This window comes from Callithrix jacchus, chromosome 3, assembly GCF_049354715.1.
Source record: "Callithrix jacchus isolate 240 chromosome 3, calJac240_pri, whole genome shotgun sequence".
Taxonomy (NCBI): domain Eukaryota; kingdom Metazoa; phylum Chordata; class Mammalia; order Primates; family Cebidae; genus Callithrix; species Callithrix jacchus.
This window is the reverse complement of record NC_133504.1, coordinates 83765776-83785747: the sequence shown is the minus strand read 5'-3', so window position 1 is coordinate 83785747 and position 19972 is coordinate 83765776. Positions and strand designations below refer to the sequence as shown.

The window sequence follows — 19972 nt, the reverse complement described above, 5'->3', positions numbered from 1 at the left end:
GCAAGAACAAACTTGAGTTTGCTTCCAGATGCAGAACAATTCATATAGCATTAACGAAAAAGGGAGAGTAGGAGAACAGGAGGGAAGAAGGAAACAATGATATCCAAAAGAAAGCTGAAAGTATTTTGGCTGAAGTAAGTTATTTTTTTAAGAGTTAGGATGATAGTCACAAAATCACAGAGGTATTGGAAGGCGGCAAAACTTCCAGCTTCTGAGCACTGGGAACCTGTAAGGAAAATGCTGGGTAAAGCTCCAAAAACTGATCACTTCCTACGGATGCTTTAAGTGAAGATTCATGGTAAATGGTTATGGACTCAGGCTCTAGGAATCTTTGGCTCTTGGCCCCACTGCATGCTAACTGTTATTTTTTATTTGGACTATTGCTTAAATTCTCTACGGTTCAATTCCCTTACTTCTTATAATAATAGTGTCTGGCACATAAAACAGATTCATCAAATATTTGTGGAATGAAGATCTGCATTTAGAAGTATATAGTGAAAAGCGCCGCTCTGCTTATAGAGTAGCCATTCTTTATTCATTTACTTTCCTAGTAAGCTCGCCTTTACTTTACTCTAAAAACAACAAACAATCAAACAAAACAAAACAAAAAAGAAGTATATAGTGAAAAGAACTGAGAATGAGCAAATCATAATTATTTTTAAGTACCGTTACTGGACAATATTAGTATAACTTAAAATTATACAACTATATAAAAGTTATATCTCTGGCTGAATGTGGTTACTCACACCTGTAATCCCAACACTTTGGGAGGCCAAGGGGGACAGATCACCTGAGCTTAGGAGTTTGAGACCAGCCTGGTCAACATGACAAAACCCTGTCTCTACTAAAACCACAAAAAATTTTCTGGGCATGATGGCACATGCCTATAATCCCAGCTACTCAGGAGGCTGAGGCCAGAGAATTGCTTGAACCTGGGAGGCGGAGGTTGCAGTGAGCTGAGATCGCGCCATTGCACTCCAACCCGACAGAGTGGGACTCTGTCTCAAAAAAAAAGAGGGTTATAGTTCCTTTTCTCAAGTAACCACCAGTCTTGTAAGGGAAGCAAGTAAGCAACAGACTGTTAAATGGCAAGAAATACACAAAATGAGCAACATCTGTGAGGCTCTGAGAATACAGAGGAAGCAGTTGTCTCTCAATGGCTTTTCTCTTTTTCCCTTCCTCCCTCACCATCTCCAGATGGTAAAGTTAGAGACCTGAGCAGACCTTCATCTTTTGTTAGCAGCCACCTTCTTATATATTGATAGACGAATATTTTAGTTTTTAAAGACCTATGTCTCATAAAAATCTCTCTGAAAACATAATTTTGGGAGGTTTGGGTCAGGGTGTGACTGTAAGGTTTAAGCTGGCAGCTAAGGTGTTTCAAATAAATTAAAAACTATTTTTTTTTAGCCTCTCAGTGGGTACTTGTTGTACTACTTCAGAATGAACCAAACTCTATTAAGTCAGGGCTACGTGATCAAAACATGAATGATTTTGTGGTTAGTTTTTGAGAGGATCATATTAAAGCATGGTTTCATTTATCTGGAATTTTTCTTTAAGATTTAAAGGATACTCCTTGTTCCAAAACACACTTTTTAAATCTCATGAATCGTTTTAGGGAGGGGAGCCATGTTTATAAGAAAGACATAAAAATATATCTATAGTTTGTTATGCTAATACTTTGGTGTGAAAACACCTAAAGGTAAGACAATAAATACTCAGTGCAATGGCCACCTTCATACCTAACAGCTGTCCTCTAACAGTGAAAAGAGCATAATTCTCTTTATCTGCTTTTCTCCAGGACAACAATGAGTAAAGCCAGTACACAGAAGAGGGCTGTGGTGAAGGACCAGCATGGAAAACGCATTGACTTGGAGCACCTGGAGGATGTACCAGAAGCACTAGACCAGGACGACCTCCAGCGCGATCTCCAGCAGCTCCTTCGGCATTTCTGCAAGGAGGACTTGAAGCAAGAGGCCAAATGAGGGGCTGCCCAGTTCTCACACCAGAAACCACACATTCACTCAATATGCAGCTTCCTGTTTCAGTAGAGGAGTGACCTAACTGGCCTAATTAATGGGATACCGCGACATTTCCAATGTTAGCAAATATATGGCATTTTGTTTTAGTTTTCCCCCATCCTCTTTAACTATAAAGCTAATTTGTGACCAAAGATGGCATCCTTCATATTGGATGCTGTATCCACTACTTTGTTGTGTCTGTGCTAACCTGGGAACTGGCCACCTCCATTGTTCTTTGCTTCTGCACAAGATCCATGAAAATCCATTGATCAGAAGAACTTCACCTGCAGACCTCTTCAAGTGACATTATATAGGAATCCTTCCAAGGGATATCTATGTAAAATGTATATAGCTGAAATGCTCAGATGAACAATACATTAAAATTAAAACCACTGCCTATTATAACTACACTGGGCATCGGAATAAAAGGCCTCTAGAAATTGCTGAACAATGGTTAATTAAGATATTGCTAACACAATCGAGTGATAATACAGTTTTACTGCAAAAGAAGCACTTCAGACCTAATCATGTCCTTAGAACTTCCAGAGTAGCCACTGCTCCCAGCTAAAGGTGGGTTAATAGCCTTGAAGAACTGTCCTGAGAAGTTACTGCTGGTGCTGGCTAGCCATGACTTAGGACTCTCCAACAGCCACTCCGAGGCAGGGGAGAAGGGAGCAGAGGGCACACAGAGTGAAACCATGGGGAATTCAGTTGCTAGCAGCCACATTGTGTGGCATTCTAGCATCTTCAGGTCTTTAGATTTTGGAAAAGTTGGCAGGGTATTTTAAAAGCTATAACTACTGTAGTTTTCCAGTTTTCATTGCTGCTTTAGCAAACCACGCTGTCTTACTGGTGGTACTTACTTCTGGCCACTGCACTGTAGATAATTCATTGGAAACAAGATTTACCCACTACGTAAAAGGTTAAACTCCTTCAGTATGTTGGAGTGGTGTCTTTTTCTTTTTCTTTTTTTCAGGTTGATATCTTCTCTAATACCTGCATGTGACATTTAAAAATCAAAACCATGGTCTAACCCCTCTTCTAATCACATTAATGGTTTCCATTCTTTTTACCCTGAGTGAGCACTTTTCACTTTCCAGCTAGGTCTGTTTTTCAGCTTGCAGAAGAGATTGAGAAATCCTTGAAAAATTGGTTCTGGTTAAAATTTTTGGTTTATTTATTTGAAATCCACACTCCCTTGGAAACTCTTAAGTGCATTTGTGCACTTCTGTTTGTTTGTCTCAAAGAAGGGACTATAACAGTCTGAGTGATTTCCGTGTCCTCTTCCTTATTCCTCTAGTGGTTGAAGCTGTGTAGCATTTTAACATATATATATTCACAAATATATTCATATAAACAGTATACATTTTGAATCAGTCATTTGTTAAAGAAAAGTATATTCAATGACGATTAAATTTAAATAAAAAAGGACAGAGTCTATCCTCCAGGGTTGAACATTTTCCAATTATCTGGTCTTTTCCTGTTGTGCAAAAATGACTCATTGCTCTGAATGTCAAAAACAAATGCGACAAACAATGGCACTTCATCATTTAAAGTAATGTTGCCAAGAGAAAAAAATTTCCTGGGAGGAAGGTTTCCCACAAGCCAAATCTCCTAAGCCTCAAATGCTAGCACTTTCTGGCAGTCGGATAGGAAATCAAACATTCTTTGGCAGCCAAAATGAGAGAGGCCGATGGTGAAATTTTTTGAGACACCCTATGGCCTTCTTGTCAAAACCTTCACTGGAGCTCAAGAAACGCATTTCTGTTGTGTTATTTGCAGTGCAGATGATGTCTGTGTAACAACATAATGGTTATTCACCTTTTTTGATTTTGATTTTTGCTGTGTTATCAAAAACTTGAATACTGTGAGAAGAAGTGAATTTTCAGTTGACGAATCAGCATCTTGTTCCCATGGTGATAACACTAATTGAATATATCTATGAGGGCATGTATTAGTTAATGGGAAAAAAATACAACACTAACAATACATAGCTGCAATGTGTACAATGGCTGATTTAATTAAATAAAATGTACAAGTGTTAAATGTGGCATCAGTGATTTGTTCTTCTTTATCACAAATCTGTGATTTCAGGAGAATAAGAGGTTATTAAAAAGATGAGCTAGACTTGAAACCAACAGAAAGACACAAATTGCTTTTTTTCTTATGGTTTTTATTTAGTTATTGAATATGCTATATAACGGAACTGGATTAAGACCTGGGATAGATAGATTTTGCCTCTGCCCTCAAGAAATTTTCATTGTTCTTGTTATGCAAAAGGAGAAAATAAGGATTTTAGTTTTGGATCACTACTAAATGAAAAAAAATAGGAATTTGGGGACTTGTAGGAAATGAGAAAGGGTAAGTGGGATTGGCAGCAATGCAAGGCTGGTTTGGTCCTCTCCCATGAGGACATGGCTGTCACTAAACACCTTCTGCCTTTGGGAACAGCAGTTGGCTCTGGAGTTTTATTTCTTAGAGCCTGAGAATTTAAAATTAAATGAATAATTAATATAAATAAAGACAGGGCAAGACTAGGCAAAATCAAAATCAATTGTGTTTGGAGAGTTTTCTTTCATTTCTTGAAAAATCCCTTTACTGCTGCTATAACATTTTTTACAGTAAAAACAAAACAAAAAAGACGTAATTTAGAAATTGAGTAGGTTTGATCTAAATCTTATCTAGTATGAGACAGGAAGCTCACTGGATCTGATTTCTATCCCTGCTTGATTTATAGGTCTTCTGAAAGTTAAATACCAATTATGCTTGACATTTTCCACAGAAAACAGTTAAAGTCAAAAATAATTCTAAAGTAGGAGTGTCTGTGTGATCATCTCTTTCCCTCTCATTTGTTTAATGTGCTGTACTTTATACTTACAGGAATTCTGGGCTTGTGTTACTTTGGGTTTGATTAAGGAGATCAAAGCATCAGAGAAGATTCAATGTCTTCTCAAGTTTAATTATTTGCTGCGCAAAACCCATTTTTGTAAAAGAACTTCAGTGACTCACATGCCGTGTTACAGAAATATATTTAAAGGTAGGGTGGGGGAAACTTTCAGACTGAGAGAAGATTATGCAGAACTCATAAATCACTTGAATTAGTCATAAAGAGATGTAAGTGACATATAAGCACACGGAAACAGGCCGAATTGAATTTGAAATTAGTTTGCTTGTAGAGTCACTTGATTTATGTCAGCACGGAGAATCTGGAGGTGGGCAAGTTGTCAGGCAAATGAATAAATCAGATAAAGAGAAGTGAAACATAGGTCTAGTGAGAATCAAAATCACTACGAGGTTTTCCTGAATAACAGAATAAAGATGAACTGCTTGCTTTCATCATGCTTTAAAAGAAAATCTTTCAAAGTCTATGTCTTCGATTGCCACCTCTGCTTAAAAACTATATGCTCCTTTCTTCAGTTAAGATATGATTTCTCTTTCTAATTTAATTGAAGCTAGAATTACAATCATAGAATGAATCACCAAAGTAAATATGTGATACAATTTCATCTCACTGTAATAGAACATTTAAGAAAATGTTTTAGCTATCCTTGGAGCAGGGGTGGGAGCAGGGGTGGGAGCAGGGGTGTCCTGCACAGAAATTAAAATACTCCTATTGGGTTATACTCAGGCTTTCTGGGAAAACCAAAAGTACTCCCTTGTTTTAAATTAGCACCACAGGATGGAGTAAATAGTGGATGTGAATAGACTTTGGGTGGACTTATCATGTATGGTAAACAGACATTTGACAGTGGTACTTGTAATAACTCAAGATATGTCTTCAGTCACCAGAGATGTTCAGTGGTTATGTTCATAAGGTGTTTCTAAGAGGCAATATGACAAATTGGGTAAGTTGTGATCTTACAGTAAGACCTGGATTGGAATCAGTTTAGCTATGTCTAGCCCCCTTGTGTGACTTTGTGAAGTTTCCCCACTGGATGACAATTTCCTCATCAGTAAAATAAGAGATACTGCTACTAGCCTTGGATGCAACTCACTGTTCCAGGCAGGGAAGGGCAGCCAGCCCTGGCCGGCCTGTCTTTCACTCCTTACTGTAGAAGAGCCCCTGTCGCCCAAGTGTCCTTGATGTCCATTCATTGTGGACCTCTATTTATGACCCTCTGCCTCTTTGTGTAGGAGTCAGGCTCAGGGTGAGTGTTAAAGGCATTAACTTACCCTCTAGGTTAGAAAATACAGTTAATCTTTTCCTATTTGGGAATCACAAGGGTGTTGTCAGTTAAGACCTTTGATTCACTTCCTATTCTGAGGAAGGATTCTTCAGGATCTCTTTCTGTTTCCTCAGCAGCTCCTGTATTAGAGTTTTCTAGAAGGACAGAACTAATAGGATATATATATATATATATATATATATATATATCCTATTATTCCCATATTATATTCCCATATATATATATATATATGGGAATTTCTTAAGGATTTTTAACTCACATGATCCCAAGGTCCCACTATAGGCCATCTGCAAGCTGAGGAGTAAGGAAGCCACTCTGAGTCCCAAAGCTAAAGAACTTAGGGTCCAATGTTCGAGGGTGGGAAGCATCCAGTGTGGGAGAATGACGTAGGCTGGGAAGCTAAGCCAGTCTAGTCTTTTCACATTTTTCTGCCTGCTTTATATACTGGCTGTGCTGGCAGCTGATTAGATGGTGCCCACCAGATTAAGGGTGGGTCTGCCTTCCCCGCCCTCTGACTCAAATGTTAATCTCCTTTGGCAACATCCTCACAGACACACCCAGGATCAATATTTTGCATCCTTCAATCAAGTTGACACTCAATATAAATCATCACTCAGTTCTGGTTTCCATTCCTTTTTCTCCCACCCCCACTTGCTATTTTGAGGTTTCTTTTTTTTTCCCCCCCTTGTCTATCAAAACTGACTACAGAATTGGATAGAGACCATTGTGGGCAGGGCCTCAGCTTGATTGGAGGTGGCTATGGATGCCTCAGCTGTCTTTGCGATGTGCAGAAACAATTATGAATGAATTATAATTGGATCTGCAAAAAAATACACATTGTACCAGTTTTTCCTGGGTGTTGATCAGAACTCAGCCTTCATCTAGGCTGTGCTACAGAATTTACATGGCACTAGTATAGCAGCAACTTCTGGATGAAAGGTGCCTTGTGTGAATTTTTCAAGTGACTCACAAATAGGTGATGCCTTACAGCCTTAGAGAAACACCATAACATACCCTCTCTCCCCACAGAGTCGGGGGACAATTTAGTCTATTGTTCTAACATTCCAGTTTGTGTTCAGATTAATGTAGTAGTTTCCTAGGGCTGCCATAACAAAATCGCACAAACCAGATGATTTAATCAACAGAAAATCATTTTCTCACAGTTCTGGAAGCTAAAAGTCTAAGATTGAAATACGGGCAGGACTTTTTCCCTTAGGTCGCTCTCTGGCTTACAGACGGCCACCTCGCTGTCCTCACATGGACTTTTCTATGTGTGCCCACATCCTTTATGTCTCTCTGTATGTCCATTTTCTGCATTTTATAAGGATGCCAATTATATTGAATTACGGCTAATTTTTTTTTAAATTTTTTATTGGATTTTAGGTTTTGGGGGACATAAGCAGATCATGCAAGACAGTTGCGTAGGTACACACATGGCAGTGTGCTTTGCTTTCCTCTTCCCCTTCACCCACGTTTGGCATTTCTCCCCAGGCTATCCCTCCCCACCTCCCCCTCCCACTGGCCCTCCCCTTTTCTCCCCAATAGACCCCAGTGTTTAGTACTCCCCTTTCTGTGTCCATGTGTTCTCATTTTTCATCACCCGCCTATGAGCCTTATTTAACTTAATCACCTTTTTGAAGACCCCTGTCTCGTCTGTGGCCATACCACCCTGAAAGTGCCTGATCTCGTCTGAAGACCCATCTCCAAATGCAGTCACATTCTGAAGTAGTGGGTGTTAGGGGCTTTGACACAAATTTTGAGGAGGAGAGGACACAATTCATCCCATAACAATTGGGTTTAATCCAAAATAAACAGATCCCTCTAGGTATTTTAAGAAGGAAGGGATCTAATGCAGGGGATTAGAAACTCACCCTAATGTCAGGACTGCCGCAACAATGAAGGCAGGTGTAAACCAAAAGGGATCTGAGACAGGCCGAACTCAGTTTAGTTAATTTTGCCAAAATTGAGGACATACCTGGGAGGTAGGTCGGAGCCTTCTTCGAAAATAATTTTGAGGGCTTCGGTATTTAAAGGGGAAAGGCAGGCTGGAGAGGGAAAAGGGAGGGTATGGTTACACCACTAAATTCACCTGCTGCAAGAGAAAAGGAACAGGCAGGGGAATACTCAAATGTCTATTCATTTGGCACTCAGTGATTGGCGCTTTACATGGAGTAGCTACCCACAGGGATATTTAACATTTTATCTGTAGCTATCTGCTTAGAAACAAAAGGAAAGTCTGTGTCTTGCTTGACCCAGCTTTCAGTTTAACTCTTTTCCTTGTGGCATAGTGAATTGGGGTCCCAAGTTTTTATTTTCTTTTCACACAGGGAAGCTACTACTGCTTTGAAGAAATCCACCAATACAGAAATCAGAAATCCAAGCTGCCACTGAAGGACTCAGATTCATGTAGCAGCAAAGCGTATGTTTCCTAGGAGATTGCCCAGATATGGCTGCAAAAACAGTCCGGGTGTCTTCTGCCAGAGTCCACACCCCTCTCCCCAGCTGCCCCTAAAGGAATAATTATTTTCCTTCTCTTTCCTTTTCAAATCTTGGGCAAACAACTTTCATTGGGAAAATCAAATACATAACCTCACTAGAAAAGGATTCCAAAAAATGTATCCTTGAGGTTCTTCCCCCAATATGCAGGGAAGGATATCGAATAGGGCCAAAATGATGCTCAGCTGCTAACAATCAACCACAGTGGCTGAGCCACAGAATAACAGTCTTCATCCATCCATTAATGCATGCATTCAAGATCTATATTTTAAATATTGAGCTAAGTGCTCAGGGCCAACATGATTCCAGTGGATCACATTTGCTGAGTTTTCACTATTGCCAGTTACTAGTCAAAGCACTTCTTTCATCTCCATCATAATCCTATGAAACAGATCCAGGTGAGGAAACTGAGGGGAAAAGAATTTGAATAACACACCCCAAATCATGGGGATAGAAAATGACAAAGCTGGGATAAGAAGTCAAGCAAATGGCACCAACAATAAACAACACTCCATCTTTGAAAAGCACAGACCCTGCCCTTAGAATTTATAATCTTGCAGCAGAGGCGTATTAAACTGATTATTTAACAATTAATTAAAAATTAATTTTCTTCTGGAAAAATATCTTTCTACAAAGAAACAGCCCTTGTTCAGTAACTTTGTCATTACTATTCTGAAAAATCTCTTTCTCGCTTCTCAAGCCCATTTTTCTTCCTTATCTGCTTCACATTTGACAGCTGTACTTGACTCTGTTTATAAGAAGGTAGATGCCCATGGAAGGTTATATTAAGGTTCTACAGAGAAACAGAACCAATAGTGTGTATGTGCCTGTGTGGGTGCATGCATGCGTGTGTGTGCGTGCGTGTGTGTGTGTGTGTAGGCACATAAATATAAAGAGATTTATTGTAAGGAATTGTTCCATGTGATGATGGAGGTTAAGAAGTCCCAAGACCTGCAGTCAGCAAGCTGGAGAGCCAGGAGAGCTGATACAGTTTCATTCTGAAGGCTGGCTTGAGAACCAAGAAGAGCCAATGTTTCCATTTGAGTCTGAAGGCAGGAAGAACTAATATCACAGCTGAATGGCAGTTAAGCAGACTTTCTTTTATTTTCTTTTTGTTGTTCTATTTAGGCTTCAATTGATTGGATGAGGCAAACCTGGATTAGGGAGGACTTTACGCAGTTTTACCCATTCTTATGTTAATCTCATCTACAAACACACTCATAGACATACCCAGAATAGGGTTTAACCCAATATCTGGGCACCCCATGGCCCAGTCAAGTTAACACATAAAGTAATTATCACAAGAGTCTTTTCTATTACTACCTCCAAAATTGTCGATATTTACATGAACCCTACTATTCACTGTTCTCACAGAGAGTGCTCTCTTGTCTCCTGGATTTATGGCCTGTGTCCTTGCTATGGTCTAAATATCATGTTCAAAATTTGTATGTTAAAATCCTCACTCTTGCAAGGTGATGGTATTAGGAAGTGGGACCTTTGGAAGGTGATTCATATATGGAAATCCTCAACCCCCAATGTGATGGCATTAAGAGGTAGGGCCTTTGGAAGGGCTTCACCTTCATGATTGGGATTGGTGCCCTTATAAGAGAGATCCCAGAGAGCTAGCTAATTACTTCTGCCATCTGAGAACACAGTGAGAAGGTGCCATCCATGAACCAGAAAGTGGGCCCTCACCAGACACCAAGTCTGCTGGCATCTTGACTTCGGATTTCACAGTCTCCATAACCATGAGAAATAAATTTCTATGTTTATAAGCTGTCTAGTTTGTGGCATTTTGTTACAGCATCCCAAATGGACAGACATTCCTGCTGTCCCTCCCCTGTCTCCTGTGGCCTTGCTCCGTCGTGGTGTGCTCACTAATGATGCTCTCCACCGGCTTTCTCTCCCAGCCTATGAGCACAGCTCATGGGAAAATACATTTATCTCCAAATCCCGGCTTTACTCCTAACTAATGCTCTTTCTCTCTTTTTCTCTCTCTTTTCCATTTTTTTTTCTATATATGCTTTCCTAGTTTTTCATTACTCAATCCTCCTACAGTGTGGCTTCAAAAAAACCCGAATAGTAAACATGTTAGAAACTTTAGAAACCATGAGATATGGCTAAACAGAGGTCAGAAGAAAACTAAAAGCCTCAAACTCGGGTTCTAATTCCTGTACTGAGAATGGCCAGACAGGAAAATAATACTGACATAGAACATCAGGAGAGGGCTGGCCTATGGCAAACTTGAGAGAACATGCCACATATTATATATGCTGAAGAAATCTTCAATTGATGAAGGCTTTAATTTAGAAAATAAAAATATGAAAATGCAAAATATATCTAAGAGTTGCATTGTGAAATAATAATATTGATAATGCCTAGCAACATCATCAAGAGGTAAAAGCAAAAGTAGAATTATGCACTGTTAAAAGAAAGAATGCAGGCTGAGTGCTGTGGCTCATGCCTATAATCCCAGCACTTTGGGAAGCCGAGGTAGGAGGACTGCTTGAGCCCAGAAATTAAGTTAGACCAGCCTGGACAACGTGGTGAAACCCCATCTCTACAAAAATATTTAGAAATTAGTGAAGTGTTGGGATGCGTATCTGTGGTCCCAGCTGCTTGGAAGGCTGAGGCAGGATTGCTTCAGCTCAGGAAATTGAGGGTGCAGTGAGTTAAGCTATGATCATACCACTGCACTCCAGCCTGGGTGACAGAGTGAGACTGTGTCTCAATTTAAAAAAAAAGGGGGGGAAATAGAGAGGAAATAATAGATAATAGTTAAAAAAAACTTACCTTAATTTTTAATGTAAGTAAATACAAAACTTCAATAAAAGAGATGATTTTTAGATGGTAATTACTAATATCTGCCACAGAAGAGATAATAAAAGTAAACCCCATTAACCATAAATAATCTGAGAGTATGAGCAGATATTTAACCCCACAAGAAAGAATGAGATCTGGGTACGATCACAGTGGATTCTCTTAAACTTCAAACACACAGATAATTTTAATACTGAAACCATTAGAGAGCCCCAGGAGAAAAATTTCTAGTATGTATTATTTTAACAAAGGAAGTGTATCACTGGTACCCAAACTGGGCAAATTACATCAAAAGAATCTCAAAATAACACAACAAAAATTCTTAGACCAATTTCACTAAGGAATCCCTTTACAAAATTTACAAATAAAATAAAATATATTTGAGAATGCGTTTTAAAATCAAACTATAAACAAATATTTTCATTACAAGCAAAAATAGTTCATTAGTAACAGCGATCAATGAAATTCCTCACATTCGAAGGTTAAAGAAGATAAAAGCACTGTCAACCATTTGGTCCCTCTTATCAACTTGTCATAGAAAATGTGTAACTTGCCCTAACACACACATACACACACAATCTCCAAATTAAAAATAAAAATGAAGGGGATTTCATATATCATTTATAATAGAGATTCAAACCTTAGTTATACATTTAGAAAGAGCCTATTTAAAAATGTCTGAAGTTTGCTGGGCCTGGTGGTGGCTCACACCTATATATAATCTCAGCACTTTGGGAGACTGAGGCTGGTGTATCCTTTGAGGTCAGGAGTTCCAGACCAGCCTGGCCAACATGGTGAAACCCTGTCTCTACTAATAAAAAAATACAAATTTAGCTGGGCGTGGTGGCACGTGCCTGTAATCCCAGCTACTTGGGAGGCTGAGGCAGGAGAATTGCTTGAACCTGGGAGGCAGAGGTTGCAGTGAGCTGCAAGTGTACCACTGCACTCCAGCCTGGGGGAACAGAGAGAGACTCCATCTCAATCAATCAATCAATCAATCAATAAGTTTTTAAAGATCTTACTTCCAGAAATGGATGGGCTTGCACTATCTTATATATAGGCATATAACGTTTTAAATACGTCAACTCCTTCTTATTTCTTAATTTAATATGATCACCATAAAATTGCTTATATTTTAATTTGAGTTGATAGGAAGAAAAAAAAGCATGTGAATTAATCAAGAAGATTCTATGAAAAAGAATTAGAAAAAAGTGTTAGAAAAAAAGGAGTGTGGTCACCTGACTCGGTAGCCCTACTGGATATTAACATATATTTTAAGCCACTGTTTGTAAAACAGTTTAGTACTAGAGTAGCAAGAGACAGTAAGAGCAATGAAATAGAATGGGGAATCCAGAGAGAAAATGGAAATTTGGCACATAATAAATAGAGCATTTCAAATGAAGTGGAGACACTATAGTGTTAGGTCAAATGGCTAATAATTCAGGGCAGGAAAGAAAGCTGAATCCCTATGTGTTACCTTCACCAAAATCCTTTATAGATACCTCAATTATTTACATGTAAAATTTTATTTAAAAGAAACTGTAAAAGTAATAAAAGAAAGCTTAGGCAAATGGTTTATTACCTTTGGTTAGGAAGATCTTTGTAGGCAAGAAAAAAATCATGGGTAGAAAAGAATAATACATTTGACTATATAAATGTTTTAACTTTCCATGCAGAGAGAATATTATATGCTAAATTAAAAGATAAATGGAAAAGCACAAATTTACTGAACAAAAAAGTCTCATATGCCAACAACTTAACAGAAAAACAAATAATATGAACAAGCTGAATACATAAGCACACAAAGACATTCAATGATTTGTTTACCTGGGAAAATATCCCAGTCTCACCGATAACTAAAGAAATCATAAACCAAAACAACAAGATGCAGCTTTTAACCTATCAATTTGGAAACAATTACAATTTTTATAATTGTAATTATAAAAATTTTCCACTCAAGGGCTAGCCCAAGAGTGGAAAAACTGGGCACTCATATGCCAGTGGGAATGAAAAATAATGCACAAAGATAGCACCTTTGAGAATTAAGTATTTACAGACTCCTTTGATTCAACGATTCTACCTTAGGGAATTTATTGATCATCTCCATGCAAAAGGAAGATAACTTTTAAAAATCATGGTAAAATATTCAAATTTTATATTTATAACAGGATGCATAATGGAACATACATAGCTCTTATCTTCAAGATATTTCTTGGGCCAGGCATGATGACTCACTCCTGTTATCCTAGCACTTTGGGAGGCCAAGGCAGGCGGATCACTTGAGGTCAGGAATTTGAGACCAGCCTGACCAACTTGATGGAACCCCGTTTCTACTAAAAATATAAAAATTAGCTGGTCATGATGTTGCACACCTGTAATCCCAGCTACTCGGGAGGCTGAGGCATGAGAATTGCTTGAACCTGGAAGGCAGAGGTAGTGAACTGAGATCACACCACTGCACTCCAGCCTGGGCGACAGAGCGACTCAAAGAATTTTTTTAAAAAAGAAGATATGTCTTATATGAATAAGTAAGGTCCAGAGGAGGTGGCAGAGCACATGCCCACATTTGTGTAAAATGTAATTTATATGTGTTTTTGTAAACGTGTGGATTTATTCATAGTTGTTTTCCAGGTCTCTATAAAAAGGGAGACTCATCAAGTACTTTGTAGTTCCCTCGCCCCTTCCCCGCCCCACCCCCGCCTCCCCCTCTCCTCTCCTTCCCCCCCTCCCCTCTTCCACTCCCCTCTCTTCCTTGCCTCATTTCTTCAGTGGCGCGATCTCCGCTAACTGCAACCTCCGCCTCCCGGGTTCAAGCCATTCTCCTGCCTCAGCCTCCCCAGTAGCTGGGACTACAGGCGCGCGCCACTACGCCCGGCTAATTTTTGTATTTTTTAGTAGAGACGGGGTTTCACCATGTTGGCCAGGATGATCTTGATCTATTGATCTCTTAATCTGGCCACCTCGGCCTCCCAAAGTGCTGGGATTACAGGTGTGAGCCACGGCGCCCGGCCTCTTTCTTCTTTATCTTTTCTTTAATTATATGTATTTGAAGGAGGGGTAGATGATCTAGTTATTATAAATGATCAAATACAAGCAGACATAGATACTGGCAGTGAAATGTTGTTAACATATAACCAACACTTTGGTTTTAAACAATTGAAGACGTGAGTTAAACAGGAAAGCTGTATATATTCAAAAAGAGGAGCAATACCTTACAAGGTTTTTTAGGGGAAAATGCAACTATTTGTAAATATAAATAATAAAAACACCTAGTAGTTTTGACTTTCACTGCATTATAGAGACAATATATACAGACTTCGTAACATGCCTGGTGAGCCTTCTGCAAATAAATGGCTCCTGTGCTATTACGTCATTTCTTATTGTACTGAAGATAATTTCCCAAATCTGCCACTAGAGGGCAGTAGACAATCAGTCATTTGTCTTAGGAGTGGCTGCCACACTAGACTGGAACTCTCCCATCTCCCCGGCTTTGTAATTGCTGAACTTTTCTACATCACAGTTTCGCCTGTAAAATGTAGAGGGGTTGTGGACTGGCTGACTCTAAAACCTTTGCCAGCCCTAAAAGGCTGTGATTTTTACACATAGTTGTATTCTCATAGTGACCGTTAAGTTAAAGTTGACCTATGTCGAAGTTCAGCCATTAAACAAAAACTAAGCTCAGACATGTTTAGATACTATTCCTTCTTTCAAACATCGCTAACAGGTCTTGAAAGCCTCTTTGAGCCAAATATTGTTCTAAGCACTTTGCTGGCATTGTCATTTACACACCACTCCTGTTGAGGTAAGTGCGGTTCTGGTGACCACTTTGCAGATGAGATTGGTGATAGACACCGAGGTAAAGTAACTTGTCCAAGGTCTCACAGTTAGAAAGGTAGGTCCAGAATGGTAGGGTCATATTTGTAACTGCTCCATTACACTAGGAACTCTTAGTGCAATGAAAGGCAATAAAATGTCTAAGAAAACGGTAGTAATTGCATCTGGCTGGCAATTCAGTTTTGCCCTTATAGAAAATGACTTTCTTGAGAGCTTTGAGGGTACATAATCACATAATTGCATCCTGAACCTTGTTACTTAAGTAATATTTTCTTACCATAAAAGCAAATAATAATTTACAACGGCTGCTGATCCCTGGGCTAATCTCCATCAGCCTCCTTCTCCATCCCCCACCTCCCAAACCCCACAGGCAGCCTCAGGCAGCCCCCCCTCCACAGCTGTCTCCTGCTCCGCTGCAGTTCTCACACCTGCTCCCTGAAGTGTTTCTTCCCCATCCCTTGTGAAGCTCTTCCAAGAAACACCCGAGTGTGACCTCCTCACAGGTTTCCTTGTCTCTACAAGGTAGTCTAAGGTGCTCTTTCTTGCATCTCTCTACTTTAGCAACAATCTCATTGTAGGATATATACTTTGTTGTTTTCCCAACCAGAATTAAGCTCCTTTAGGTCAGATCCTTTCTCTGTTTTCATCTTTTTACCCTAAGATACAAAGACTTTCCAAACCTTTGCTTTGAGGTCTTTTAACCCATCTGCCTTTTACATAGATTACTTCTTTTTCTTGCCAATGACTTTAATGGTTTTGGATAACTTCAAATAATTCTCTGACAGGTTTGTTTAACTGTTTGCAAAGACAATTCGTTTGTCATCTTTTAAGTCATTTTTCCCAGGTACTTTTGGGTGCCGAAAACTTTATTAACCATCTTTAGGTACAGCCAGGTGATTCTGAGAGCTAGAATTAGATCTTAATTGCAAAGGGATAGGATTGCCAGAACCAATGCTGTGTGGGTGAGTCTTGATATCTACTGGGTCATTAACAGATGATGTGAAAGTAGAGAAATAGCTATTTATTAATATATATATTTTTAAGACGTGGTCTTGTTCTGTTGCCCAGGCTAGAATGCAGTAGCACAATCATGGCTCATTGCAGCCTTGACATCCTGGGCTTAAGTGATCCTCCCACCTCACTCAGCCTCCTGAGTAGCTTAAACTAGAGGCATACACTACCATTCTTGGCTTTTTTTTTTGGTAGAGATGGGGTTTCAGTTGGCCTTGAATTCCTGGAGTCAAGCAATCTGTGAGCCACCATGCCTGGCCTACTTATCAATTTTTGAATAAATAATTAAAGTCACATAACTTTTATGTAGAAACACCTTGTCTAAGCCAGGAATCACTGAATTGAAAACATTCTTGCTGGTGCTAAAATTTTTGCTTCTTTTCACAGGTGCTCGGGATTCAAGTTAATATTATGCCTTGGTGTTAATCACTGAAGGTCCCTCTAGGGTCAGTTCTGCTGGCTTTTTTTCTGGTTTCAAACCAGTCTTTGGATCTGCCTCCAACCTTTGGTGCTTTTTTTGTAAAATGTCTTACTAAAATGGATGCCCTTCTATTCACCAAGATATATAGCATCAATTCTCAAAATACTTAAACCCTCATAATTTTCTACATGTAGAAATGCCTCCTTGGCCTATGGTTTGATAGCATCTTATCCCACCTCCTCTTAATCCTTTTATCTCTCTCAACATAAATTTATTCCTCTTTGACTAAAAAATATGATTCAACTTTTTCTAGCCTAAATGGAAACAACCTTCAGTAGGATTTGGTATTTCCCTGAAGTGCATTCCATTTCTTTCTCCATTCATGCCAGGATTTTCAACTAACATTCCTGGTTAGTGGGGAGGACTTGGAGAAATGAGAAAGTGCAGGAGGAAAACCAGAGAGGAGAGAGCAGGTAAGGCACATTCTGGGAAGTTTTGCTGCTGGAGGAAGTTAGTTTTGGTGAATGATCCAGTTTTGGGTAAATCTGAAAAGATTTCTTGAAAACTTAAATTATGAAAATTCTTGAATGCCAAGCTTTGGTGTTGGATGTTATGTGCTTGCCATGTACAACCACAGCAGAAATGTGCTCAGGAAAGCGCTGGGTGGAACCGATTTGAAGGGTTCAGACAGGAGACACAGAAGCTGCAGTGTGGCCTAGGAAGAAGGCCCCAACCGACCCTGAAAAGAAAGTGAAAAGCCTGATGTTGTTATTAAGATGAAACCTCTTGAAAATAAGATTATTGGAAAACAGATTGAAATTTACCAAGGACAGGGTTTATTAAAATACCAGAAGCTGTAACTGGTATTTAGAAATGTGTTTATACATGGGCATTACACACAGTTGAAAATTTTTAATGAGTGTTACTAGGTGTGAGGTGAATGCTATTTTGCAAAGAGAGATACATATAAGAACAAATAGGCATAATCAATGCTTTCAAAAAATGAAGTGAGGGGCATTCAGAGTCACAGGGTTGCCTTCACTGCCGTGTGTGTGTGTGGTGTGTAGAAGAGAGAGAAAGAGAGAGAGAGAGAGAGATGTGTGTGTGTGTGTGTATGTAGAAGAGAAAGAAAGAGAGAGAGAGATTTGACCAGGGCCCCTGGCCCATCCCCTTCTCCTCCCTTTGGCTCTCCAGAGTCCTTGCGCTGGGTGCTGGCTCACCAGCACACTGTTGGGGGCAGCCTCTCCTCGCGGTGTCCTTATATTGAGTCCTTCGTTGGCCAGCTCAGGAACAGTCACCCTGAGCTGCCTCGTCCACTTCACTCTTGTGCATTCTTGACCTATAATTATCTGTAAGCTCAGGCCATACCAAAGTAGACCTGCTTCTTTTCTTTGCTCTGCCACCACAGATCATTTGGGACTCCTCTGGCCTGAGTCAGACTATCTCAATTTCCCAAATCCTAGAGGACATGCGCCTATCTTTGCATGTGGCCTCCTCAAAGTTCTGCAGGCTTAGCTGGGGGCAAGAAGGAGAAATTAACAGGACATTAGCAATCTCTGCAAAGTACTCCACACCACCAGGCCCGGCTCTACCCTTACCTTCCCCTTTTTACTAAATTCTTCCAATGTGATTGATGAGTTAGGGTTGTCAGACTGGTTTCACAAACTCTTAGCCTGTCCTGCAAGGGGGGATGGCTAATAAGCACCTAGAGTCCTTAACCTTAAGGGCTCCACAAAAACTTCAGACTCTGAGTCAACAGGAAAGTATTATTTAGCATCTGATGTACACCTCCACCACCACATACAATACACTCTCACGCACACACACCCACCCCTACACATATACACACACAGCTACACATATATACACATACACGCATCTACACATATACATATACACACACATGCACACATTTACACATATGCATATATACATACCTGCACATATGTACACCCCCATGTATGTGTATGTACACACAGACATACACATACACACAAAAACATATACATACACACACATCTATGCATACACACACCTACACATATATATACATGCACACATACATCCCTATCCATACACACATATGCACATACACACACACCCCACGCATACCACATGTACACATATACACAAATATGCATATATGTTCCTGCAGGCATACACATACATATACATACACACACCCATGTATACACATACAATCCACATATAAACACACACATACACACACACACACAGACAGAAGAAGAGCTAGACGAACAGCATTCATCTTTAAGCATGACACTTAGGCGTTTTCTTTGTGTATTTTAGTATTTTCCAAGTTTTATCTCTTGAAAATATATTACTTGTACAAGTAACAACATAGTAAATATTTCAAAATATAACAAAATATAAGTAAAATACATTTGTATAACACATCTGATATGGTTTGGCTCTGTGTTCCCACCCAAACCTCATCTTGAATTATGCTCCCATAATTCCCATGTGTTGTGGGAGGGACCCAGTGGGAGATAATTTGAATTATAGGGGCAGTTTCCCCCATACTGTTTTTGTGGTAGTGATGAGTCTCATGAGATCTGATGGTTTTGTCAGGAGTTTCTACGTTTGCATCTTCCTCATTTTCTCTTGCTGCCACCAAGTAAGAAGTGCCTTTCACCTCCCGCCATGATTTTGACTCCTCCCCAGCCATGTGGAACTGTAAGTCCAGCTAAATCTCCGTTTCTTCCCAGTCTCAGGTATGTCTTTATCAAGGGTGTGAAAACAGATTAATACAGTAAATTGCTACCAGTAGAGCAGGGTGTTGCTGAAAAGATACCTGAAAATGTGGAAGTGACATGCAGAGGTTAGAACAGTTTGGAGGGCTCAGCAGAAGACAGGAAAATGTGGGAAAATGTGGAACCTCCTAGAGACTTGTTGAATGGCTTTGACAAAAATGCCAATAGTGATATCAACAATAAAGTCCAGGCTGAGGTGGTCTCAGAGGGACAAGAGGAACTTTTTGGGAACTGGAGCAAAGGTGACTCTTGTTAGGTTTTAGAAAAGAGACTGGTGGCATTTTGCCCCTGCCCTAGAGATTTGTGGAACTTGGCAGCTTCCATGTGGTATTGAGCCTTTGGGTGCACAGAAGACAAGAATTTAGATTTGGGAACCTCCGCCTAGATTTCAGAAGATGTATGGAAATG

General features: G+C 39.7%; 1 protein-coding gene across 50 annotated transcripts in view; it reads left to right on the top strand.

The window, feature by feature from the left end:
- Positions 1-4070, top strand: part of ANK2 (ankyrin 2) — a 589059-nt gene extending 584989 nt beyond the window's left edge. For all 50 annotated transcript variants that reach the window (XM_078366661.1, XM_078366656.1, XM_078366650.1 and 47 more), the window contains one exon: positions 1802-4070. In XM_078366661.1, the coding sequence (XP_078222787.1) occupies positions 1802-1816 (15 nt within the window). In that variant the 3' untranslated portion in view covers positions 1817-4070. The remainder of the gene's footprint in view (positions 1-1801) is intronic.
- The last annotated feature ends 15902 nt before the right edge of the window (positions 4071-19972 follow it).